At 37.7% G+C, this 27,688-nt stretch overlaps 1 protein-coding gene across 1 annotated transcript in view; it reads left to right on the top strand.

Annotated features, from left to right (window-relative positions):
* LOC306888676 (Fc receptor-like protein 5) overlaps positions 1-27,688 on the top strand; it is a 70,911-nt gene that overhangs the window by 5,689 nt on the left and 37,534 nt on the right. Inside the window, exons 2-4 of the mRNA XM_079447099.1 lie at positions 10,135-10,274; positions 25,308-25,385; positions 26,330-26,560. Coding sequence (XP_079303225.1) covers positions 10,244-10,274; positions 25,308-25,385; positions 26,330-26,560 — 340 coding nt within the window. The 5' untranslated portion in view covers positions 10,135-10,243. The remainder of the gene's footprint in view (positions 1-10,134; positions 10,275-25,307; positions 25,386-26,329; positions 26,561-27,688) is intronic.

The raw sequence follows: 27,688 nt of genomic DNA, 5'->3' as shown, positions 1-27,688 counted from the left end.
TGGCTCCTTACTCGATTTTTTTGTCTGGAGCCCTGATAAGAGTCTTATCTAGCGAAACGATCGGTCATTTCAAAAATAAATAAAAAAGTTGAAGTTTTATAAGCACAAATGCTCGCCTTGCTCTGTTCTGTGATGCGCGTTCATGACGTCACGTAATACGCAATTTGATTTAAGAGTAATGACCTACTTTTGATTAATTCATCCAAACTTTGACAAATTCCGTGACATTCCGCGTTAAACTAAATTCCGTTTTTATGACTGGATTCCGCGAATATCGATATTTTTGACAACACTACTCTGTATACATCATGCATTTAAGACTCAATATTTAGTTATAATTTGAAAACCTTTACTCATCAAGATTAGGCTACATGTTTTTGTGGAGGAAAATGATTGAATGCACTGTAGATGGCTTCAGCGCGGTCCTGCGCTCACTGATGGTGCATCCAGCAGCCCTTTCACTGCTGCTGCTGCTGGCCGGGATGCATAGTACTGATCTGGCTCATTTAACTTACTGCTGATTGGCTACAAGTTTGTTTTGGAACTGGCCCGACTCAGTTTTCTAAAGCGTTTTTGAAAAAATACATACCCCACCTTTAAAGTCAACACCAACATCCTCTGGTTCATCTGAAGCATGTTGCTTGAGAACACAAATCCCAACAGTGGCATCTTCAATGGCCTCATTGATACGGGCTTCATTCATGCCCTGCACAAAACAAACTAATGCAAGTCAATGAAAATAAGTCCTATTAACAAAGGCCTATGAGTAGCTTTTCGTCATAATATGGGCATTATATGCATATAGCTGCGTTAGCTGTAACAGAGATGGGTAAGATGTGTGCATGTAGTTTACAGTTGCTTACTGAAGGCCCTGACTAAAACCCCACGGTATGCCACTGCTTATAGGTACTTATTGACTGGGTTAAATAGAATTACTAAAAAGAGACTAAAATGCAATTTTCATTGACTAAAACTAGACTAAATGTCATCAGTTTACGTCGACTAAAACTAGACGAAAATAGTCATGGATATTTCTGACTAAAATAAGACTAAAATGCTCAGACCTTTAGTTGACTGAAACTTGACTAGACTTAAAAGAGTATGAACGTGACTAAAACTAATAAAAACTAAAATGACAGCTTCACACAAAGACTAGACTAAAACTAAAATTAAAACAGGCCGCCAAAAACAACACTACCTATGAGAAAAATATAAAACGCAAAAAAAAGAAAGAAAAAAAAAAAGTAAAACAACTGTTTTAAATTATTTCTGATGTTGAAGATTTATTTGGAACGACAATTTATAATGCAGGTGTATAGTTTTTAAATGTTTTATAAATTATGTAAAACTTAAACAAAAAAATCACAAGTAAAAAAATAAAAGAATTAGGAGCAATACAAAGTAAGTTACAAGACTTACCCATATAAAGCTTGAGCGTGTGCAGAGATGGACCTTTTTTTATTTATATATATATAATCAGTCAATAATTGAAAGACAACATAGGAATTCACAAAGCAAAGATGAACAGACTTGTTTTAGTGTTTTGGTCACACAACTCCAGGAATTGCAGTAGGATTTAGAGCTCTTCATCATGTTTTCAACTCCAGGAGCGGTGAAATGTTACAAGTGGTTGTTAATAATCAGTTCTCTGATTGGTTGAAACAGACACAGTGGTAGTGAAATTAAAACACGTTATTTACCTCAACACCCAAAAAAGTTTCACAGGATTATGAATGTAGCTTAACTGAAAGTGACGCATGCAATAGGGTCTTCTTTTTATTTTTTTTATTTTTTTCTTGGCACCGGATTTCTGATGTCTGTTCACAGGCATAGTTGTCCATTAGTTATGATCATTTGCATTCAGCCGCAAACATGAGGTGTGAGCGGATGCGGGAATGGTGCGTCAACTTTTTTGTTGTTTTTTGAGCAACTAGGAGTTGGTGCCCTACGCAAACTGCATACTCTGCGTATAGGGAGCTGATTGGTCCTAAAATACTTACTCCCACCTACACTGAGCTGCGTGTCTTTTGCCAATGAACAAGTGATTGCTCTCAGACAGAAGAGCTTTTCCACAAGTCAAGTCATCTTTATTTATATAACGCTTCTAACAATACAGATTGTGTCAAAGCACTTAACATCAAATTAGAGGATAAAGTGTCAGTAATGTATAATAATATTAAACACTCAATTTTCAGTTAAAGGCATTTCATTATTGAATTCAGAGATGTCTTTGTCTAGCTCAGTTTAGTTTAAATAGTATCTGTGAAATCAAATTGACGATAATCACTAGTATTATCTAGGTCAGAGGTCACATCTAGGCCGGACCCCGTGGTAATTTGACACTTAGGTAACTGGCAAGCTCCAGCAGTAATGCAATTATGTATTTTGAAATCTGTCATGAAAACTAACACATACTGTATAACCTCAATTTAACAATTAAATAATAAATGATAAAGAATCTTACATCTGCAGGATTCTGTTTTGGATGCCATCTTGTGGTCAGTCTGTGCTCCTGCATGAGTTTGTGTTTCTTTTACTCTCATTTAATCTATAATCTGTATAATCTGTCATTAAATATCGATTTCAGATCAATTATCTGCCTGTAGTCTTGTTAATTTGTAGCACGTACCAGCAAGTTACTCTGCCAGATAGTTACGGCTTCAAACATTCCAGACTAATATTTCAGTTAAGAAATACAGGCATCTTATGAAGAAATGAAAGCCATTACGCATATAAACTTAATTTATAGATGTCTATTTCATTGATCTATTAGTTTTATTAGCTGTCCCTTTCATGCATCACATGCTTCATACAGCAAGCCATCTCATTTCTAAAGCACAAAGCATCATTGTTCGTTACCACGGCAACCGCTTGGTCTTCAGCATCCCACACCGCTTCTTGCAGGACAAACGCTTAACCTGAAAAATGCTTAACGTGGCTTGAAGTACAAAGACAGATTGAACCAAATTCAATACATAACTTAATGATCATGCATACTGTATATACAGGCATTCAGGTGGACCCAAAATATGAATGCAACGCAAAACAGCAACTCTTATGCAGCATTTTCTGTAACGGTTTACTATGGGAAAATGCTTAACATGCAACTTTGGGTGTTGTGTTCAAATTCTGGGCTCTTATGCTTGCCTGTATGCATGATCAATAATACTGTATGCTGAATTAGTCATTTATCTGAAATCGTTATTTAATGATAGATTATACAGTTTTAGATTACAGAACAAGCAATGTTTGCGGTGTTCCTGCATGGCTTTGACCAGCAGATGTCGCTAGCGTGCCGCCACTCATGCATTGCGCATGCGCGGAGTAAGTCATTATTACGAGAAAGTTTCTCATTATTACGAGAAAGTCATTATTATGAGAAAGTATCTCATTATTATGACTTACAGAATTATATTTTTTCTTAAGGTGGTGGGAACGGGCTTCCATATACACACACACTGAGTAGAGGTACTCCATTTTATTTAGACAGCAAAACATTCCCAAGTTATTTTGGGGAGCTTGAAGCATGAGACACTTGGTGTTACAGCTCTTCAGTCCTGCTTTATGGCTGAAAGATGAAGTTAACACATATTTTTTTTCCTTCTATTTTTCTGCAAGATGTTTGCCATCTGCTTGTTTGACAGTGTCTGCTATTTTCTGAAGATTTCTAAGTACTGTGAAGCTGTTGCTGCCTCATGGCATGTGGTTTTACACATTCGAGACGTTGTCACAGTTATGCTCTTTGTTTTGTTTCCAGGACGACTTTAACCCAAAGGCTGTGACTTACAGTTACAGGGTTCTGCACTCTGATACTGGGCGAATTTACATTTATTGAAATAAATGTAGTGCAGTAAGATCACATTTATTTGAATGAATTTATTTGATTAATTATATTAATTAGCCTAATTATCAAGTGAAACAGCTGAAATGTGCGTTTGTGAATTGTCCCAAATGGGACACTTTCATGTGCACTTGTAGTTTTCATGAAGACTTCAACCCGACAGTCAAAGTGGCATTACGTCATTGTAGCAGCTTCCACCAAGATGCTAGTATTGATAATAGGAGCGAGCAAGTAATTGATGCGTAAAGATAAGTCCATGCAAAACAGAAGTAAAATGCAACAGCGTCTTTCTTTATTGTGCTCCAATGAATAAATATTGCTTGCAATTTGCTTCCTGTGGTGTTATTTTGTCTGCTCCACAGGATACGAAACTCCATACCTTGTAGACAAGAATTGTTGAATACATTCTTTATTTTTCTTTTCTTTGCGCACAAAAAGTATTCTCGTAGCTTCATAAAATTATGGTTGAAACACTGATGTCACATTATTATGAGGGCCTTTGTCAATCTGCAATACACTCCTTCATATGGTTGAAACACTGATGTCAGATTAACCATTTTGTCAATGTTCTTGGTACCTTGATCATGGTAGGACCCTTGCTGTCTATATGCTTGTCATGGAGCTATTTTGGTGAACTATCCCTTTAATATACTGCAAATGCATTTAAAAAAAAGAAAAAAAGTAATATTCATCTATATTACAGGCTCTACATTTTTTAATTAATATTTTATTTCAATTAAAGTTAATTAGAACTACAAAATTCCTATTGTCCTAATGACAAGCTAATGTTATGCCTTGGATCCAAAGTTAAAGGTAGTGTGTGAAGTGACATTCAGCCAAGTATGGTGACCCATACTCGGAATTCGTGCTCTGCATTTAACCCATCCAACGTGCACACACACACAGCAGTGAACACACACACACACCGTGAACACACACCCGGAGCAGTGGGCAGCCATTTTATGCTGCAGCGCCCAGGGAGCAGTTGGGGGTTCGGTGCCTTGCTCAAGGGCACCTCAGTCGTGGTATTGAGGGTGGAGAGAGCGCTGTACATTCACTCCCCCCACCTACAATTCCTGCCGGCCAGAGACTCGAACCCGCAACCTTTGGATTACAAGTCCGACTCTCTAACCATTAGGCCACGACTTCCCAAAGGTACGACCATGAATCAGGCAAAAACATCCCTCCTCATTACCGTGGTTTTATGGTTTCTATCCACCTGGGCATGGACATTTGTAAATTTTATGGGACTGGCTTCCGGTGTCCAGCTAGTTTTAGCTGTAAAAGACAGCTTGTTATTGTTGCTTGATATTGCAAACTGGTGTGTAGTACCATATTATTTTAATGTATTATCTTAATTATGAACACACTGGTTTAGCGCAAACACTTTTACCTTTTACTGCACTTCATTGTTCTTCTTGTAATTTCTCTACAGCGGCTGATGAACCAGAAGTCTCATACATTCACAGAAAATGGCTTACTTTTGTGTTGAAAAATAAGGTAGATAACAACAACAAAGCTAAGAAGAAGAAAACTATGGTATTTATAATGAAAAACATCTTAAACACATAAAGCAACCTCTGTAAAAGTGACAAAAGTTATTTAAAAGTTATTGCCTTTAAATTACCCAATATTTAATATTGTCACGTTTCACGGGAAACACGGAAGCCCACACGGGTCTTTAATGTCCAGAAGATTACACATAACTGACAGGAAGACAATTCAAGGACCGACACAAAAGCAGGGAACCACAGGGTTTATAAAGGGCAGACTAAACTAGATAATTAACACAAACACCTGGAACAAATGAACTGATAATTACAGGGAAACGGGGAAGGTCCAACAGAGACACGAGAGGAGGGGGAAACAAGACACAGGACTGACATTACGCCCCCCTCCGGAAGGCGTGTCCCCACGCCATACACCATCCAATGGGGAGGGGGGGTGGGCGCTCTGGAGGCCTCCAGGGATCAGGGGGCAGGGCAACCTGCTTCCAGAGCGGGGCCCGTTCCAGGAGCCATGGTGGGACTGAAGACTCGGGAGGCCATGGCGGGTCAGGGGACTCCGGAGGCCACGGCCTTTTTTGGGCCGCCCGAGGTGTTCTGTGGCCTTGGCCCTTGGCCCGGCCACACAGGCCGTGACACTATTACCCCCCCAAAAAATTCTTGGGGAAGTCCCCCCCTGGGAGCCACTGCGGAGCGGACTCTGTGGGGCGCTCTTGCAGCACGGACTCTGTGGGGCGCTCTCGCAGCGCGGACTCTGTGGGGAGCTATTGCCGAGCGGACTCTGTGAGGAGCTCTTACCGTGCGGACTCTGTGGGGCGCTCTTGCAGCGAGGACTCTGTGGGGCGCTCTTGCAGCGCGGAACTGGACGGAACCAGCGGAGACGCGGGAGGGCACGTGCGAGGAGCCGGCACTTGGGGGCGCTCTGGAAGCGCAGACACTTGGGGCCGCTCTTGAGGAGCTGAGCTGGACGGGACCAGTGGAGACGCAGGAGAGCTGGACGGCACCAGCGTAGACACAGGAGGGCACTCTGGAAGCGCAGATTCGCGGGGGCGCTCTGGAAGCGCGGATTCGCGGGGGCGCTCTGGAAGTCGCGGACGATGACGGGCTGGTTCTGGCTCGGGCCCGGAAGTCTCCCAGACATGGGAGGTCCATGGGGTAGTTGTAACAGGCCCCGAGGTGGAGGATGGCCGCGTCATGCAGCCCCGTCACCGCGGCAAGCCCGCAGAACTCCCCGGCGTACTCCACAAAAGGGAGATTGCGCAGGAGAAAGGCGCGGAGGCGGGCGCCGAACTCCATCGCCGTGGAGGGGGAAAAAACAAACAGGAACAAACAAAAACTTTTCAAAACCGGAAAACAAAACGGGGGAGGAGAAGCGCTGCTTACTGTTTTGGGTCGGTCCTTCTGTCACGTTTCACGGGAAACACGGAAGCCAGGAGACGAGGAATCCACACACGGGTCTTTAATGTCCAGAAGATTACACATAACTGACAGGAAGACAATTCAAGGACCGACACAAAAGCAGGGAACCACAGGGTTTATAAAAGGCAGACTAAACTAGATAATTAACACAAACACCTGGAACAAATGAACTGATAATTACAGGGAAACGGGGAAGGTCCAACAGAGACACGAGAGGAGGGGGAAACAAGACACAGGACTGACAAATATAAGTAGCCTGTAATAGCAGTGACATTAATAACAAATTAGTGCTGTCAAACGATTAATCATGCTTAATCGCATACAAAATAAAAGTTTTTGTTTGCATAATGTGTTGTGTGTATATTTATTATTCATATAAATAGGCTACACACACATACAGTATGTATTTTGAAAATATGTTATTACATGTGTATATTTATATTCATATAATTTATATTATAAATAAATATATTTTATATATAAATATAATATATTTTTCTGAAATATATACATGCATGTGTGTGTTTATATATACACAGCACATATACATATATTCTGTAAACAAAAACTTGTATTTTGGATGCGATTAATCGCGATTAATCGTTTGACAGCACTATAATAAATACCATAATGCCATCTCTCTACAGCTTTAGCATGGTAAATATTGGTGCTGTGTGTATTCAAATGTTTTTACCCTTTTGTACAGCTTACCTCGATAATTCAGTTTACATGATCAGAGCCATTTAATCTGGTTTAAGAGCCTTTACGGTTCACATATAATGTTATAAATGTCGTGTTGAATTTAAATGGATCAAGCGCTGCCTGGTTATCACTTCAATGGTGCTGCGAAGGTGGTAAGCTCATCATCTCTGTGCAGGAGACACCGGTGTGTTCTTACGTTAAGTTGTTTTTTCATTCTGCTTTGCCGTATGCTGCCCTGTCTATATAATGTTATTTTGCTGTTTCTACTAATTACTGTTTGTCATCATTGTCTACCCTTTCGGTGTTTTTTTGTTTTTTTCCCTTTTTTGTTGCATGTATATTGTAAAGCATCCTTGAGCCCTGGGAAGGCGCCATATAAATACACTGAACAAAATTATAAACGCAACACTTTTGTTTTTGTACCATTTTTCATGAGCTGAACTCAAAGATCTAAGACTTTTTCTATGTACACAAAAGGCCCATTTCTCACAAATATTGTTCACAAATCTGTCTAAATCTGTGTTAGTGAGCACTTCTCCTTTGCCGAGATAATCCATCCACCTCACAGGTGTGGCTTATCAAGATGCTGATTAGACAGCATGATTATTGCACAGGTGTGCCTTAGGCTGGCCACAATAAAAGGTCACTCTACAATGTGCTGTTTTATCACAAAGCGCAATACCACAGATGTTGCAAGTTTTGAGGGAGCGTGCAATTGGCATGCTGACTGCAGAAATGTCCACCAGAGCTGTCGCCCGTGAATTGAATGTTCATTTCTCTACCATAAGCCGTCTCCAAAGGCATTTCAGAGAATTTGGCAGTACATACAACCGGCCTCGCAACCGCAGACCGGTTGGATGTACTGGATGTAACCACACCAGCCCAGGACCTCCACATCCAGCATTTTCACCTCCAAGATCGTCTGAGACCAGCCACCCGGACAGCTGCTGCAACAATCGGTTTGCATAACCAAAGCATTTCTGCACAAACTGTCCGAAACCGTCTCAGACAAGCTCATCAAAAAACAAAAGTGTTGCGTTTATAATTTTGTTCAGCGTAAAACTTATTATTATTACGTGCTGTGTGGTTTAATCAGGTAGTGCTATTTCATTGGCTTTTGGTGTGTTTCCCATGTGCTCCAGTAAATCGGAGGTAATTAAAAGATACTTGTAACACTAGTGCAAACGAGTACAAAGACATTTTTATCACTCGTACCTTTTACAGAGAAATAGTGCAGACACTGGACAAGGAACCCAGACAGCAGTTAGATTTCATAATGAGCTCCGAGGAAACTCATGACGATCACAATGTGAAGTCACAGTGAGCTAAAAGTGTAACCTCAGCGTAGCACAGCCTACTAACTGTGTGCTAGTGGTCATTATGTGAGACCACATCATTGTTAAAATCTCTTTCTGTTAGTTTAGTGTGAGTTTACTGTGATCTAATATTGGTCAGCTATATCACAAACATCATGTAGAATTTTGTATTTTATTTTCATCAACATACGCATTTCAAAAAATCAGTTTCCTTGCTTATTTTGTGTTCTTTTCAGCCTCGTGTTGGCATTTGACACTAATATTTCTATTTGATGATGTATTCAGAATCTGGAGTTGTTTTGGTGAACCGACACTGAACACTATGGTTAGGTTTAGTACCTCTATTTAAGTATTCTATTTATAATTTTTTTTCCCAGTGTTCAATGTCAAAGCGAGTTTTGCTGGCACTTCTCTCAGTTTGTGTGGTTTGGTAGCAGATGTAGGTTGAAGTGGAAGTCACAGCATTTTGTGGGTTGTTTCTAAAAGTAGCCATAGTGGGCCTAATGACAGCTCATAGTAACAGCAAACACATCACATATATTCACATGTTGCACCGGCTGCTTCCAGCTCATCACTGAAGACACATTGTTGTTTGTGAATTTCTATCTTCAGAAGCTGCTTCTAGCGAGACAATGACAGAAAATGTCTTTAGTTTAAAAGGTCTGAATAAAGAGTTGATTTGAGCCGATGGTTGTGGTTTGACTTTCTGCTCTCTTTCTGCTCTGTGGTTTTAACCAGAGTGGGGAAGATATTTGTGCTTTTTCTGCATCTTTAGTTTCATAAACCTCAACATACTATCAGAAGAGCAAAAGATTCACAGAAACATGTGCATTTCATTTTCATTGACTTCCCCTTATTATATTTCCATCTGTCTGTGTTCAGGAAGGCCTGAATGAAGCACCACTTCTCACTTCTAAAAGTAACCCCTGTCATGAAACTGCATTTCTTTTAAAGAGGAAGAAATTAATATTTTATATTTTGTTGTGGTGGATCATTAGTTAATCTGAATCAATATATATATTGTATGTATAAGTATGTATATGTCCAATTTCAGTCATGTGCTCTATATACAGTTGCAATTATTGATAAGAGAGTAACTCAAAAAGAGCTTGCCTTACTTGAACAGGCCTACATTCGATGTCACATTGTGATTCCACTTTATTATGATCTGTCCGTTATGCATGTGGTTGTGGCATTGTGAACGACAAAAAAATAACACAGTTCAAGAACAATTACCAGAAGAATTTTGAAACTATTTTTTCAAGGAGAGAAACTGAGCTCTAACAACTTGTATGCACTAAAACAGTTAATATCTTACAATGGATGTCTTTTTCTCTCTATTTCCGTGTAGAGTTTTGTCTCCTCCCTCATCTCTTCTTGAAGTGTGAAATTGTTTAAACACAGGAAGTTTCTGTTTCAGCGCACACAGCACTGTTAAAACAGTCTATTAATGTGTCAGTATGGGGTCCGGTGCGCTGCCTCTCATACTATGTGAGTATTTCTACTATATTTTTATACCCTTTTTTTCTGCTGTTTATACAATTTATTCAGCTTAAGATAAAATAATGTTTGTCCTGTGCGTAGGAGGGTCTCGGTGCTTATTGTTTTATTTATTGTTCAAATGTAATGTGATGATATGTTATGTGTGGATCAGATACAGTTTCAGAGAACATGCATTTATCTGTGCTGCATGTGAAAGGTGGACACGTGCTTTTGCTTGGTTTGTTTTGCTATTCTTCTGATGTTATGCAGTTCAATTAAATCAGACATATTTTTGTGTTATTATGAGTGTGGTGTTATATGATATTGCATCTTTAAATAGACTCTCCATTAGAGGCTCAGAGAGTTTGAGAACGGTGACAAAACATGCAAGTTTCTCTATCATGTTTCATTGTCTCTGCCCCAATTATTGAAAATGAATTGTCCATATAACGGCCCAATAATATTTTTGGTCACTTAAATCATATACTTTAAAATGGCTGAATTTAATTGCATTAAACACAATGTGTCAAAACAAGTTAAATCTGCCAGGAAATGATGCTCAGGCTTTTCTCAGAACCAATTTCTCTTTTCTGAGACACTTTTTCAATTATTATTATTTTTTTTTTTATCCAGTTTGTGTCAATGTCCTTTTTAGTAGATGCAGGGGCAGACCTAGTAATTTGGAGGTCCTAAACAAATTCCAGGTATTGGGCCCCAACACACCAAGTACAGTCATGTCCATAAATATTGGGACATCGACACAATTCTAACATTTTTGGCTCTATACACCACCACAATGGATTTGCTTTAATTTGAGGGTATTTACATCCAAATCAGGTGAACGGTGTAGGAATTACAACAGTTTGCATATGTGCCTCCCACTTGTTAAGGGACCAAAAGTAATGGGACAATTGGCTTCTCAGCTGTTCCATGGCCAGGTGTGTGTTATTCCCTCATTATCCCAATTACAATGAGCAGATAAAATGTCCAGAGTTCATTTCAAGTGTGCTATTTGCATTTGGAATCTGTTGCTGTCAACTGTCAAGATAAGATCCAAAGAGCTGTCACTATCAGTGAAGCAAGCCATCATTAGGCTGAAAAAACAAAACAAACCCATCAGAGAGATAGCAAAAACATTAGGCGTGGCCAAAACAACTGTTTGGAACATTCTTAAAAAGAAGGAACACACCGGTGAGCTCAGCAACACCAAAAGACCCGGAAGACCACGGAAACCAACTGTGGTGGATGACCGAAGAATTCTTTCCCTGGTGAAGAAAACACCCTTCACAACAGTTGCCCAGATCAAGAGCACTCTCCAGGAGGTAGGTGTATGTGTGTCAAAGTCAACAATCAAGCGAAGACTTCACCAGAGTGAATACAGAGGGTTCACCACAAGATGTAAACTATTGGTGAGCCTCAAAAACAGAAAGGCCAGATTAGAGTTTGCCAAACGACATCTAAAAAAGCCTTCACAGTTCTGGAACAACATCCTATGGACAGATGAGACCAAGATCAACTTGTACCAGAGTGATGAGAAGAGAAGAGTATGGAGAAGGAAAGGAACTGCTCATGATCCTAAGCATACCACCTCATCAGTGAAGCATGGTGGTGGTAGTGTCATGGCGTGGGCATGTATGGCTGCCAGTGGAACTGGTTCTCTTGTATTTATTGATGATTTGACTGCTGACAAAAGCAGCAGGATGAATTCTGAAGTGTTTCGGGCAATATTACCTGCTCATATTCAGCCAAATGCTTCAGAACTCCCTGGACGGCGCTTCACAGTCCAGATGGACAATGACCCAAAGCATACTGCAAAAGCAACCAAAGAGTTTTTGAAGGAAAAGAAGTGGACTGTTATGCAATGGCCAAGTCAATCACCTGACCTGAATCCGATTGAGCATGCATTTCACTTGCTGAAGACAAAACTGAAGGGAAAATGCCCCGAGAACAAGCAGGAACGCAAGACGATTGCAGTAGAGGCCTGGCAGAGCATCACCAGGGATGAAACCCAGCGTCTGGTGATGTCTATGCATTCCACACTTCAGGCTCTAATTGACTGCAAAGGATTTGCAACCAAGTATTAAAAAGTAAAAGTTTGATTTATGATTATTATTCTGTCCCATTACTTTTGGTCCCTTAACAAGTGGGAGGCACATACGCAAACTGTTGTAATTCCTACACCGTTCACCTGATTTGGATGTAAAACTCAAATTAAAGCTGACAGTCTGCAGTTAAAGCACATCTTGTTCGTTTCATTTGAAATACATTGTGGTGGTGTATAGAGCCAAAAATGTTAGAATTGTGTCGATGTCCCAATATTTATGGACCTGACTGTATGTGCTTTTGTAGCCCTTACTTTTCTTTTCCTCTCTTAGTTTATTTACATCTTCCCAGCTTGTTTAAGGGATTGTGTAGCTAACTTCAGTAAATTATTATTAGTTCTGTCAGGACCACTATCGTCAATAATAGACACTTAGCATACAGTTTGGTTTGGGGGTATGGTTCTGTTCTGGGCAAAAACACCCTGCCCATCCATGCAGCCTGTCATGAATGAGCAGGGAGGGGAGCAATAATAACCCCCCAACACAAACGATATGCCAGAACCCCCCAAACCACAACTGATGGCAATCTGTAAGAAGCATGTCCTTCTGGAATAACAGAGACTGGGGCAGCAGTGAAGAGGTGCTCTTTATAAGCAGCTTAAGAAGAGCAGCAAGCCTCTTTAATGCAGCACCTGAAAACTATTAAAGATGCAGAAAACCCACTAGAATTGGCGGACTAGTTTGCAGGAAACGCACTGCAGCCATAGAGCGAGCGAATGCTTTGGTTCTAATCACAGATTCAACCTGACTTAAAGCTTCAGAATCCATTTAAACTATAACAACAGCACATAATGAATCAATAAATCAATTCTCCAGTTACAGGTCATTTGCGCTCATTGTGTCACGTGTCCACAAACTAAAACCCACGTGAGCGTAGACAAATTCCTTTTCAATACGCTCGATGCTTATGCAACAAGCTTGATGCTTGCTTAATCACGGCGTGTTGAAATAATCAAATAACTTAGAAATAGCATTCCCAATACCAGACGAGCCATTAACAGCAAGCGTATTTCGGGAACAATCATATTCCTTAAACAACAGCTTAACATTAGCTTCTTACTGTTAAAGTTTACCGGGTACCAGCACTTGCAGTAACAACCAATCGCTTAAGCCACCTAGCAGTTCTAGCACAAACATGATACTGAACACTAGATAAGCCTTAACAAGCAGCAAAATCCCAATACCCTGATAGCTTTAGCAAGACCTTCTGAATAGCAAAGACTGGGGCAGCATGCCCTTACAGAAGGAGAGCATTAGTGAAGGGGTACTCTTCTTTAATAAGCAGCTGAGAAGTGCAGCATGCCCCTTTATGCAGTACAGCATTTGTGTATACCCAAATCTAGGCAACAGGCATATTGCCCTTATCCAGATAATCATTAGCATAAACAACAACCTGTAGTAGCAAAATCTACATACTGCACGTTGAGTATGGAGCACGTTACCAATGCACTATAGCTTAAGCAACAGCATATCGCTGACTTAAACACAGCTTGTGGAAAATAATAGATGAATAAGTTTAATGAACAGCAGATCAGCCATAAGCCTGATTTGGACGGTAATTTTTTTTATAAAATTAATTTACATATCACCTCAGTGATAAAACTCATGGATTCGGACGGTGATTTATTCACAGGGGAGGAGCAGTTCTTTGATCCTACGAACCCGAGAACGTGCTGCTCACGTGATCAGCCACATGATTATGTGCTGTAAATAAAATGAATTTATTCTTCTGATTGTGTAAAATGTATTTAAAAATACTTATGTAAAATATATTCTTATTATTTCAAGCATATTTTATAATGTATAATCCAACGCTATCTCACGGCAATTTGTACGTATTTTACGAGGTGGCTAATTCGTACGAATTCATACGACCTCACTCGTACGATTTGTCTAAACCCCAGTGACGGGTATAAGGGTTTAAGGGCGGGGTTAGGTGTAGGTCATTCGTACAAATTCATACGAATTAGCCACCTCGTAAAATATGTACGATTTGCTGTATAATCCTATTTATTATTTGATTATTTAAATCTCGTTTAAAAATAGGAAAATACACCCTATAGTTGTCATTTTAAAAAACAGCAGCTCGAGCATCCCTTATTCAGCATCATAATATCTTACAAGAAAGTATTCTCACAGTTTTATTCACTTGACCACTTCTAGAACAGGTGTAATAATTTCTTTCTGGAAGCATCTTTGTGATCACGAATGCAATTCCATTCATCAACAAAGCAGCTTTGCACCTGGTTCTTATCAATCATTATATAATAATTATATTATTATTATTTTTAATTCATTTATAATGTTATGTTTTAATATGCATGCTGCTAACTTGGAAACTTCAAGATATGAGAGCAAAAAATGCTCCTGACAGTTCGGCAATATGACACGAGCAAGAGTGCTGTTTTTGTTTCGTTTCTGTGTTTGAATCCAAATCAGCGTCGGCTTGGACCAATCACTGATTCACTAAAACTTTCTTAAAAACAGTCCTTTGATTCGCTCCTGAAGGATTCAGCCGTTCTGAAAGAATCGTTTGAATGAATCAGTGATTCAATCACAAACTTCTGCCACTTGCTGGCCGTTTTAAGTTTCCCATCTAAAAGTAGGCATATTATATTATTTTCCAACATATTTCTATATTCAGAATTTAGTATTTAAAACATTAATCTCATAGCATTTTTTATGCAATTATAAATACAGTCTAAATGTATAAATGCCACATCTAAATGTCACATGCAGCTTTTGTGCTAAGATAAGTTTTGTTTAGATCATCTCATGGATAACAATAGCCATATAGTCATTCATTCACATTAATTAAGTATTCAGAGAAAAATATTGTCTGTTTTCATTTACATCTATTTATGACATTGATTCATTTTGTAGAATTGAATTTTAAATTAACACAATACTGCATGGTATCGTGATACTTCAGCTGGTATAGCATAGTAAGACATTTTTATGGTATGGTGACAACCCTAGTATACGTGTACCATATTTTTTGGGGAAGTGTCACCCCGAGCTGATTAACGAGGCGTGTTGCTTTAAACTGCTTTTAGCAAATTATCTGATCATAAAGGGGGAAGCATACACCCCTAGCAGCAGCAAGTTTAAAACAACATGTTAATAGTATATGTATATATACCATGTTTTTGGGGGAAGCGTCACCGCTATCTGAGCAACGAGGATGTGCAGCAAACATGTAACAGGGCTCACAAAATTTAAAAATCCCAGGTAGCTCTTCGGGCAGGTACTCTTCAGATTTTGGTAGCCCGGAAATTAATTTAACTAGCCAAATTTTTTTTTTTTTTTTTTTTTTTTAATAAAATCAGATAGGAGTCTAATCGTCATTCAAAAATATTTTCAATACACAAATATATACAATATGAAGGAAGTAATTTTATTTCACCATATACAAGGTATCAGCAGAATTATTATTATTATTACTATTTATTAATACTTGCATCATTGCATTGGTGGTTGAAATGAAGCTTTGGCAGTTTAGCAAAAGGTTTTGCACAAATTAGCCATAAAGACAGTGGTGCAGGGTTTGACAACCAAACAAAACACTCCTCCACCGTGTGTGAAGTCTAGTCGATTAGACTAGTGCGTACACGCATTTAGAGTGTGTTAAAATGCATTTTAAATGATCACAACATTGAAGATATAGGTGCAGAAAATGTATATTCATATATTATTTCATATAGTAAATCAATATCACACGAAGAGTGACGTTTTTCTCCAAAAATCAGCATGATTACATATTCAGCATATTACAGTTCAATAAACAAGAAATTAATAAAGATACGCGTTTTAGACACCATATTGCCTGTTTTTGCTCTATTTCGACAACAAAAATATTCCCAAACACAGCCACAGCACGGTTTTGTGTCTCTGAGCAACATGACGGTGTTTCGTTCCTGAATGAATCAACTAAATGATTCAGTTCAGTCGCAATGACTCACTTATTAACAGTGACTTGGTGTTAAATGCATTCATGTCCTGCATTAAACACTGTGTAAATACATCTAAATGCCACTTCAGATGAAGCTTCTGGGTTTCCTCTGCATTGTAAAGATACATTTTGTTGCTACTGATTTAATTTGCCTGGTAACAGCCCAAATGTCAGAGTCCATGTAAAATCCAGAGTCCTTCGTTGTTTTCAGTTGTTTGTCTTAGTTTAATGGTTTGCATGCATTTGTAAAAAATAGAAATAATTTTATATAAATGTATACTTTCATTGGAGCACCTAACCCCACCTCTACCCTAAACCTGCCCACTTCTGAACAATACATGTAACGGGCAAATATAAGTGCAGTCACAGGTATTTATTGCAAAAACTGACCATAAACAAGCAGTATAAAAGCATTACAAACAAGTCGTGTTGCATTCCAAGTCTTCTGATGCAGAGAAGAGTGTAAAACATAAGGTTTTAATCGCTGAAAATGATCCTGCTCCATTAACACATCTCATTCTAAAGCATACTCCTGGGGCTGGGAATCAAGACTTGGAATATTAATACTTTTTGAGTGAATTATGACCGTAGTTGTATCTGGCTGCTATATCTTGTGTTTCATTGACAAATGGTAGGTTTAGGGGCAGGGGTTGGGTTACATGCTCTTAAATGTGTAAATAATGTAATATAAATAAAACTGTTGTGACTGTTTACATAGAAAAATCACACCCCAACATATATGCAATAATGGAAATATCATTACCCAATATATAATTTAATCATGACGATAACGTTCCCAGTACTTTTCGCGTCGGCATATTGATGCCAAGGATTTCTTATTTAAAGCATGAGAAGTTGCAAAATGATGCTAAAGGACAGAGGCAGACAAAGTACTCAACTACATTACTTGAGTGAAAGTACAGATACTGCTGGTCAAATATTACTCCATTACAAGTGAAAGTTATAAAGACAGATTGTTACTTAAGTAAAAGTACGGAAGTGCTTGCTTTTAAAAGTACTTATTTCCTTTTTTATGTCAATGCACTGTTTTTATTTGCTGTATGTAATACTTGCAATACCTCAACTTACTATACATTACACCTCCTGAATACACCGACTAGCTTGCAGGATCTTTGGAATAAAAGAGCTTTTAGAATGTTAAACATTAAATTAAATGAATAGCACAAAAGCAGGATGGTAGTGATCTCACACAGCTCTGACAGTGTGTGCACACATCTATGTGGAGCCATTCATCCACATTTAAACAGAGTGGGCAGTGAAATCCTGTGTGATAAGTGATAAGTAAAAAAAAGTAAACACCCTGCTTTAAAACCCAGCAACACAACTGTAGCTGTATAACTTTACAACAGCAACACTGCTTTAACAAAACAGCAAGACTTATTTGACATCAAAACATATATTTTAAAAATGTTGTCTAATCGCTCTCGCAGTATTTTGATGTCACACACAGAACGGTCTGTGCAGTGCTGTATCAAGTCCAACACGTATTGTGTTTTATTAGGAGACGCACAACAGTTCTTCTGTGGCTTTATAGGTAATATTTCCACATACACAATTTAGCAAAATCAGACAATATTGTGTCTAATATACACCAAAATATTAACTTCTTATTATTGAATAGTTGTAAATAAATATCACATTTGCAACTGGTCAGTGTTCAGAAAATGCTGGGAAATCACTTCATGTATCCCTACAAGAGTGATTACTGATAAACTGTCTGAAAACAAGAAAGTCACGTTTTAGAGAAGAAAAAAAAATTACCCACTGACTTACAAACCTGCTACATAGACTTTCTAATTCGAGGACCTTGATAAAAATGTAGTGGAGTGAAAAATACAATATTTGTCTTTCAAATGTAGTGAAATTAAACTCATAAGTAGAAAAAATAATACTCAAGTAAAGGACAGATACTCAAAAAGTGTACTTAAGTACAGTACTCAAGTAAATGTACTTAGTTACTGTCCGCCTCTGCTAAAGGGTTACCTTGTGTGTCTAAAAGCGACGCCAAGTGGTCCTGACCAAGCTTCAATATGTGACGAGTTGCTAAAGCCACAATACACTGCAAAAAATGAATTATGGCTCTTGTAATTTTCATTTAAAAATGAAGGTGATAATTAAAAATAGTGAGTATATTTCATTTAATAAATTGTGATTCAGTGTTGTATAGAAAATATTGAGGACTTCTTACTAATAAAACCAAGAGGTGGAAACTTTAAAGGAAACTTGAGCAGTTTTGAGGCTTGAATTGAGGAACTGATTGAAAAAAAAAAAAAAAGTAAAGAGAATTAGCTCAGTTTTGCGGTTTTATTTTAGAGGTGATTGTTAGTTCCCAGCATGCTTTGCATATGGCTGGATATGGAGAGTAAATTTTGAAATTAAATGCAATTTTATGTGTTTTTGAGTGAAGGGAAACATCTATTAATGTTTAATGTTCAGTTATGTTTGACATTTAAAAGAGTTTCTGTTACATTGAAGTTTCCATTGTGCAGAAGAGAAGATCTTATGGTTATGGATACTACTTCTATAATGTATTAATACATGTTCAATGAGCAGTAGCTCTGCTAGTGTTAGTGCAGTACTTCTATAATGCATTAATACATGTTCAATGAGCTGTAGCTCTGCTAGTGTTAGTGCAGTACTTCTATAATGCATTAATACTTGTTCAATGAGCTGTAGCTCTGCTAGTGCTAGTGCAGTACTTCTATAATGCATTGAGTCTTGTTCAATGAGCTGTAGCTCTGCTAGTGCTAGTGCAGTACTTCTATAATGCATTAATATTTGTTCAATGAGCAGTAGCTCTGCTAGTGTTAGTGCAGTACTTCTATAATGCATTGAGTCTTGTTCAATGAGCAGTAGCTCTGCTAGTGCTAGTGCAGTACTTCTATAATGCATTAATATTTGTTCAATGAGCTGTAGCTCTGCTAGTGCTAGTGCAGTACTTCTATAATGCATTAATACTTGTTCAATGAGCTGTAGCTCTGCTAGTGCTAGTGCAGTACTTCTATAATGCATTGAGTCTTGTTCAATGAGCTGTAGCTCTGCTAGTGCTAGTGCAGTACTTCTATAATGCATTAATATTTGTTCAATGAGCAGTAGCTCTGCTAGTGTTAGTGCAGTACTTCTATAATGCATTAATACTTGTTCAATGAGCTGTAGCTCTGCTAGTGTTAGTGCAGTACTTCTATAATGCATTAATATTTGTTCAATGAGCAGTAGCTCTGCTAGTGTTAGTGCAGTACTTCTATAATGCATTAATACTTGTTCAATGAGCTGTAGCTCTGCTAGTGTTAGTGCAGTACTTTTATAATGCATTAATACTTGTTCAATGAGCTGTAGCTCTGCTAGTGTTAGTGCAGTACTTCTATAATGCATTAATACTTGTTCAATGAGCAGTAGCTCTGCTAGTGTTAGTGCAGTACTTCTATAATGCATTAATACTTGTTCAATGAGCAGTAGCTCTGCTAGTGTTAGTGCAGTACTTCTATAATGCATTAATACTTGTTCAATGAGCTGTAGCTCTGCTAGTGTTAGTGCAGTACTTCTATAATGCATTAATACTTGTTCAATGAGCTGTAGCTCTGCTAGTGTTAGTGCAGTACTTCTATAATGCATTAATACTTGTTCAATGAGCTGTAGCTCTGCTAGTGCTAGTGCAGTACTTCTATAATGCATTAATACTTGTTCAATGAGCTGTAGCTCTGCTAGTGTTAGTGCAGTACTTCTATAATGCATTAATACTTGTTCAATGAGCTGTATCTCTGCTAGTGTTAGTGCAGTACTTCTATAATGCATTAATACTTGTTCAATGAGCTGTAGCTCTGCTAGTGTTAGTGCAGTACTTCTATAATGCATTAATACTTGTTCAATGAGCTGTAGCTCTGCTAGTGTTAGTGCAGTACTTCTATAATGCATTAATACTTGTTCAATGAGCTGTAGCTCTGCTAGTGCTAGTGCAGTACTTCTATAATGCATTAATACTTGTTCAATGAGCTGTAGCTCTGCTAGTGCTAGTGCAGTACTTCTATAATGCATTAATACTTGTTCAATGAGCTGTAGCTCTGCTAGTGTTAGTGCAGTACTTTTATAATGCATTAATACTTGTTCAATGAGCTGTAGCTCTGCTAGTGTTAGTGCAGTACTTCTATAATGCATTAATACTTGTTCAATGAGCTGTATCTCTGCTAGTGTTAGTGCAGTACTTCTATAATGCATTAATACTTGTTCAATGAGCAGTAGCTCTGCTAGTGTTAGTGCAGTACTTCTATAATGCATTAATACTTGTTCAATGAGCTGTAGCTCTGCTAGTGTTAGTGCAGTACTTCTATAATGCATTAATACTTGTTCAATGAGCTGTAGCTCTGCTAGTGCTAGTGCAGTACTTCTATAATGCATTAATACTTGTTCAATGAGCAGTAGCTCTGCTAGTGTTAGTGCAGTACTTCTATAATGCATTAATACTTGTTCAATGAGCAGTAGCTCTGCTAGTGTTAGTGCAGTACTTCTATAATGCATTAATACTTGTTCAATGAGCTGTAGCTCTGCTAGTGCTAGTGCAGTACTTCTATAATGCATTAATACTTGTTCAATGAGCTGTAGCTCTGCTAGTGTTAGTGCAGTACTTCTATAATGCATTAATACTTGTTCAATGAGCAGTAGCTCTGCTAGTGCTAGTGCAGTACTTCTATAATGCATTAATACTTGTTCAATGAGCTGTAGCTCTGCTAGTGTTAGTGCAGTACTTTCCAGTATTTCTATGTTCCTACTTGATCCGTTTGGCTTTATGTCTTTTAAATGTACAAAATAACTCAAATTCAAATACAAACAGACCTCACTGAGCACATTTCACAAATTACATTAAATTCATTGTGTCATAGATTAATTAATTTAGGAGATTTTACATGATTTATTCAGGTAGATTCCATTAAAAGACCAAGCCTTAAAAACTACTCAAAAATATTAAGTGTAATATAGACCCTTTGTTTTTCTGTTAGTAAACATTGTGATGTTTTTCTGTGGGTGGAGCTTAGGTGGAGGCAGAAATATTCCACTGACTGCTTCACTAACGCTAGCTATGAAGTCTGTTTAGCTTGTTTTTTTTATAATAACTGGATAAATTCTGATTTTACCTGCATATGTAAGGTATAGATGCACTGTCCCAGACCGGGATTGTTATTCGAAAAGGTTAACTTTAATGGATGAAACCAGATTGGCCGACCCGTACACACTTTTACTCAAAGGATGGTCGATCGGACAGGATTCCCTCCGGTTGAGTGACTCACATCTAACGTGTATAGTTAAGACAAACTCACCGTGTCTATCTAGTCATGCAGATGTATATATATTTCAATTTCAGCAGGCAACTATTTTTACAGCTACATTATTATTCCAGCCACAATTAATCACAACAATGTGATTACATATGATTAAGCATATAAATCGTTTGTTGTTTTACACACATGCACACAGACATTATTTCATACACGACATAGTGAGATGCATAAGAAATCTTTAGACACACTCATAACAACAAAAGACTATACTTTATTGAACCTTTTCTGATAAGAACAGTGCGCTGCAAATGCGAGCATGGTAACACTTTAGAATAGAGAACACTTATACACTATTAACTACGAATGTTCCCTTAATAAATTCCTATTACAATTTTTTTGTCTTTTCAGTGTCATTGCTTAAGATTTATTCTTACGTGTAAATGAAGAAACATCTGTATTTGTCCTTTTCAGTGACCCTTTTGCTAACCGTTTATCATGTTTATCTGTTGAAGCCTACAGTTACTGTATGCGGCAAAAGCTTGGTAAATAAACTGGTGGTTATTCTTAAATCAAACATAGTTTCATATTTATGTTTTGTTATTTAATTATATAAAGAATTGACATTTCAACATATATTAACAACATTATCTTTATTAATTGGTGCCCCCCTGCAATACCGTCACCACGCTGGGGAGCCATACAGAAGTCGCATAGATTGAAATATATTAATAATAAATAGATTTTCATATATTTAAATATCTTAAATTCAAATAGAAAAATATATTGTATACAATGTATGTAAATATATTTCAAAATATATATTAAAAATTATTTAAATATTTGATTTTGGCCACTTTTTAACATTTTTCACATATTAAATATATGTACATATATTTTTATCAGAAATATTTACATATATTTATTTATGTTATATGTAAATACATTTAGATATATATCAGACTATGTAAATATATTAATTTGCAAAAATGTCCATATATTAATTTCTAATATTTGTTAACATATTTCGTTTCTGTACATGTAAATATATTAGATTTCTATAAAAGTAAATATATTTTAAAACATTGAAATATTCAATTCAATAAACTTAAACATGTTGCATAGAATATATTCCTGTTTACTCAAACTTTATGCAATAAATTAAATCTCCACACATGTAAATGTTTTCATTTTATATAGATAATAATTTTCCCCGTTCATAATAAATAGAATACAAACAACATTTGGACACTGAAAAACTGCAAAACTCTCCAGACAATGTAACTTAAAAACAGTGACAATATAAATTGACTTGTTAATATAGGCAAGGCAAGTTTATTTATATAGCACATTTCATACACAGTGGTAATTCAAAGTGCTTTACATAAAAGAAAGTGAAAAATAATATCACAACAATAAAAACAAGGAATAAAAAATAATTATAAAAACAAGGAATTTTAAAATGATATAGAAATTGATTTAAAATGAATTTAAAACAGTTAAGAGAAGATGATTATACATAAAATACAGTGCAGTCAGTTCGGACATATCACAGTGCTCATTCAACAAATGCACAGCTAAACAGATGAGTTTTGAGTCCGGATTTAAAAGTGGCTAATGTTTTAGCACATCTGGGCCTGTATTCATGAAAAATCTTAGTGCTAAGAGTTGCTCCTAGTAACAACATTTTAAGAAAATGCTTAGAAATGGGGCGTTTCCTCTTGAGATTAAAGAAAATATGCTAGTAAAGAAAAAAGTAATTCAGAAAGTATCTTAACCCTTAAAAGGTCTTATGGTCCAAAATTGTTAGGATTACGGACGAGGACTTTTAAGGGGCTTAAGAGGTTTTTTAGCAGTGGAGAAAATGGACGAAACATGAAGAGGGAGAGGAAATGTGTGAGAGAGAGAGAGAAAAAATTACGCCTGTAATTTCAAACTGAAGGCTTATAATAAACACTACTCTTACAAGCTCTCTTTTATTTCCTTCTTGGACAACCAACCAATCACAGTCTTCAAAAGACTGTGTCACAGCTAGCAACAGGGTCAGCCCCGCCTCCTCACTAAAATAAAAGTTTTTGTCTTTTCCTTGCTCAGAGTTGCTCTCAGATTGGACCTGAATCACTTTTAAACTAAGACTCCAAGTTAGAATTTTTTAAGCTAAATTAGGAGCTCTCTAAAAGGATTCTTAGAATTTTTAGGAATACGGGCCCTGATCTCTTCTGGAAGCTGGTTCCAACTGTGGGCGGCATAATCGCTAAAAACAGACTCCCCTTGTTTTGTGTGAACCCTTGGTATTTCTAACTGACTCGATCCTAATGATCTGAGTGGTCTGTTAGGTTTATATTCAGTGAGTATATCTGCGATGTATTTAGGTCCTAGGCCATTGAGTGACTTATGAATGAGTAAAAGTACTGTAAGAACAACCCTAAATGTAACTGGAAGCCGGCGTAAGGACCTGAGGACTGGTGTGATATGCTCAGATTTTCTGGTTCTAGTCAGAATCCTGGCAGCAGCGTTCTGGATGAGACCATTACAGTAATCCACCCTGCTGGTGATAAAGGCTTGAACAAGTTTCTCCAAGTCTTGACTGGAAACAAAACATCTAATTCTTGCAATGTGTTTGAGATGATAGTATGCTGATTTAGTTACTGCTTTGACATGACTACTGAAACTAAGGTCTGTCTCCAGAATCACCCCAAGATTTTTGACTTGATTTTTAGTTGTTTGACCCCTAGAGTCAAGGTATGCATTCACCTTGAGAACTTCATCTTTGTTTCCAAATGCAATGACTTCAGTTTTCTCCTTGTTTAACTGAAGAATGGCCCTTGTATGTATGTCATTAAAAAAAAAAATGTGTGTGTTCTTGTAATATTTGAGAGAGAACGACTGCAAATCACAAAACCAACCACTGTGTGCACCAGCGGAGTTTTGCTGGAATCTATTGGGGAACCAAAGAGTATAGAAGCCCAAGAGGCGAGACTCTGATGCTTTTTGGGTATCAGCCACTAGGTGGGCTTCAGTAGCGTGGTCAACATTTTGGGGTAAAAATTCCACCTGGACAACAACACAGATACAGAAATAGACAATGACAACGAAAGAGAAGTCAAAGTGGAATAAAAGAACGCGATGTCGGGCAATCCACTGCAAAAACTATCAGTGTGACAGTAAACATATTGGCTTTCATTTCTTTCTCAAAGACCCCGACAGGTGATTATTCATAAAAGTGTAAAAATGTTGTGTTTTGAAGTGGGATGTAGCGCGATCTGATGCACCTGCTAACTTTAGCTGCTTTTAGTCTAGTAGTAAACTTAAATCCTTTAAGGAACGTGCAGGATTATATATATTCTAATAAAGTATTTCATGCTTTATACAAAACTTTTGCAAACACAAACAGAGAGAACAATACAAAATTGTATATAGAACATGAATAATTAAGCTAATAGAAAAGCAAAATGCAAATAGCAAAACTTATTCAAATCTTAAGAAACAAACGCGGTTCTGGACCTCAGTGGTTCAAACTGCTGCTTTGTCTGGTGTCAGGTGAGTAGTGAAACCATCAGAAAATCAACTCTCACAGTCATGGGAGCCATGGGATTGTGTGTGACTGATGTAGGATAAACTCTGGACATGTTTCAGTGTGTATTTAGCATTGTGTTGAATCAATGAAAATGCTTCATATCTGTTTTTCTTCTGCTTGTAGTGCTGATGTCCTTCATCCACTCTGGACTCAGTCAAGGTGAAGCTAAACACCCTGAAGATGAAGCTGGACAAACTGAAGGTGAAACGGCTGATTCTGAAGCCTCTGAAGCTACTGTGCTGTACTGCAGCAAATTTGATTTACTTCATTGAAAATGTTAATAGTGTTGTTGTATTTGTCTACATGGTTACATCAGGAGACAACATTTAGTGTCTTTACTGATGTTTTATGTTCATATTATGCTGTTATATATCTTCACACAGAATGATAGGCTAAAATACTGTGGCTTCTGCAGTTTTTCATTCATTCATTCAGTTGAAAATTCAGTCGGGCGTTCTTCTAAAAAAAAATCATAATTCACTGTAAATTACTTTTCTTTCTTGAACTGTAGAAAGTAAAAATGACCAGCTCACTCATTAGATTTGCATATTTAATTTTAGAATTGTATTATTTTACTTTACTTTCAAAGTTAAATATAAGGAAATAAGCTCATTGTAGTTTAATGCAGCAGTTTTCACTGTAAATAATGACTGTGCCATTAAGAGCTTGTGAAACTACATTCATTCAATATGGGTTTGTTTTGAAGGCTTGATGCAGACAAAACTCTGAGAACTTAAAATACTCTCAAATTCTTATGCTTTTTAAATCCTGCCTATTGAAAACAGTCCCATCTACCGGTGAGAACAGGAACTGTTCAACAGATATAAATACTAAAGCTTTAAAGCTGCAGTGAGCTGCTTCTCCTGAGTCTGAGAAAAAAGTCTGAATGGTATTATATCTCCTTTAAAATGTGTTCTGTTTGTGAAGCATCAGTCTTCACTAGTGCTGACCAGCAGGTCAACAGCTGAATATCATTCACAAACTAAAGCAAAAAACCTTCATGCAGGTTTAGATCTCAGAGCTTCAGAAACCCAGAGTCACCAGATGATCAATGAATGAATGAATGAATAAACGAATTGCATTCACAATGTGTAATATGTGATATTTATTATTATTTTTTAAATATTTACTTCTGTGTTTATCAGTAAAACCTATAGTGAAGTCGACCCAAGTCACTCTCACATGTGACATACAGAGAGCAGGAAACACTCAGTGGACATACAGCTGGTTTAAAGATGGTTCAGTCATCAGAGACATCACTGAGAGAGTCTACAGCATCACATCTGTGTCTGATAGTGGTGAATACAGCTGTAGAGGAGAGAGATCAGACTCACAGAGATCAGACATCAGTGCTGCTGTTACACTGACTGTATCAGGTGAGGGATCATATTCACATCTGTTTAATACTCATTTAACATCAGTATTTGTAGTTCAACACTTTTTTTATACCCCTCAGTATCAGCCACATCTGATCTTAGAAGAGGACTTGTAGTCATTATTATGTTTAGATGCCTTATTCTGCTGTATTTTTTCTTTCATGTGAAACAGAACACATGGAATAAAAGTAAAGTAAAGTAAAAAAGTAAAGTAAAGTCGTGACGTATTGTCAAGTATGGTGACCCATACTCGAAATTGGTGCTCTGCGTTTAACCCATCCAAGTGCACACACACAGCAGTGAGTAGTGAACAAATGCACACACACACACACACCGTGAACACACACCCGGAGCAGTGGGCAGCCATGCTGCAGCGCCCGGGGAGCAGTTGGGGGTTCGGTGCCTTGCTCAAGGGCACCTCAGTCGTGGTATTGAGGGTGGAGAGAGCGCTGGACATTCACTCCCCCCACCTACAATTCCTGCCGGCCGGGGACTCGAACCCGCAACCTTTCGATTACGAGTCCGACTCTCTAACCATTAGGCCACGACTTCCCCACACTATTGATATTATTTGAGCTCATTGTGTTTATCAGACAAATCATAGAAACTTGGTAGTTTTTATGTTGGTTTATTGTTGTCTTTATCTGAAAAGGGTGGGGGAGGTGTCATCTCTGCTCAGGTTTTCGGTCATCTCAGATCTTAATAAGAGGCTGGATCCAGACTGAAGCTTGTGTAATCTCTAGTTACCTCGGGATGCCCATCCAGTGGCAGAAACAGAAAAGCAAACAGAGAATAACCAGCAGAGCTGCTGTTCAAAACATTTAAAGCAAAGAATGATAATGTGTATTTGATCAGATATAATTGGACTCCAAGATTATGAGACGCATTTTGTGAATGCTTGGCTAAAGAGATGTGTCTTTAATCTATATTTAAACAGAAAGAATGTGTCTGAACTCCAAACGTTATCAGGAAGGCTATTGCAGAGTGTAATGTGACAATGCTGTACCTCCTTTAGTGGACTTCGCTATTCTAGGTACTACTAGAAGTCCAGAGTTTTGCGACCTTAAAGGGCACCTATTATGCAAAATCCACTTTTACATGGTGTTTGGACATAAATATTTGTTAGCA

Source organism: Barbus barbus (assembly GCF_936440315.1).
Source record: "Barbus barbus genome assembly, chromosome: 2".
Classification (NCBI taxonomy): Eukaryota; Metazoa; Chordata; class Actinopteri; order Cypriniformes; family Cyprinidae; genus Barbus; species Barbus barbus.
This window is presented reverse-complemented; position numbering and strand designations above follow the sequence as displayed.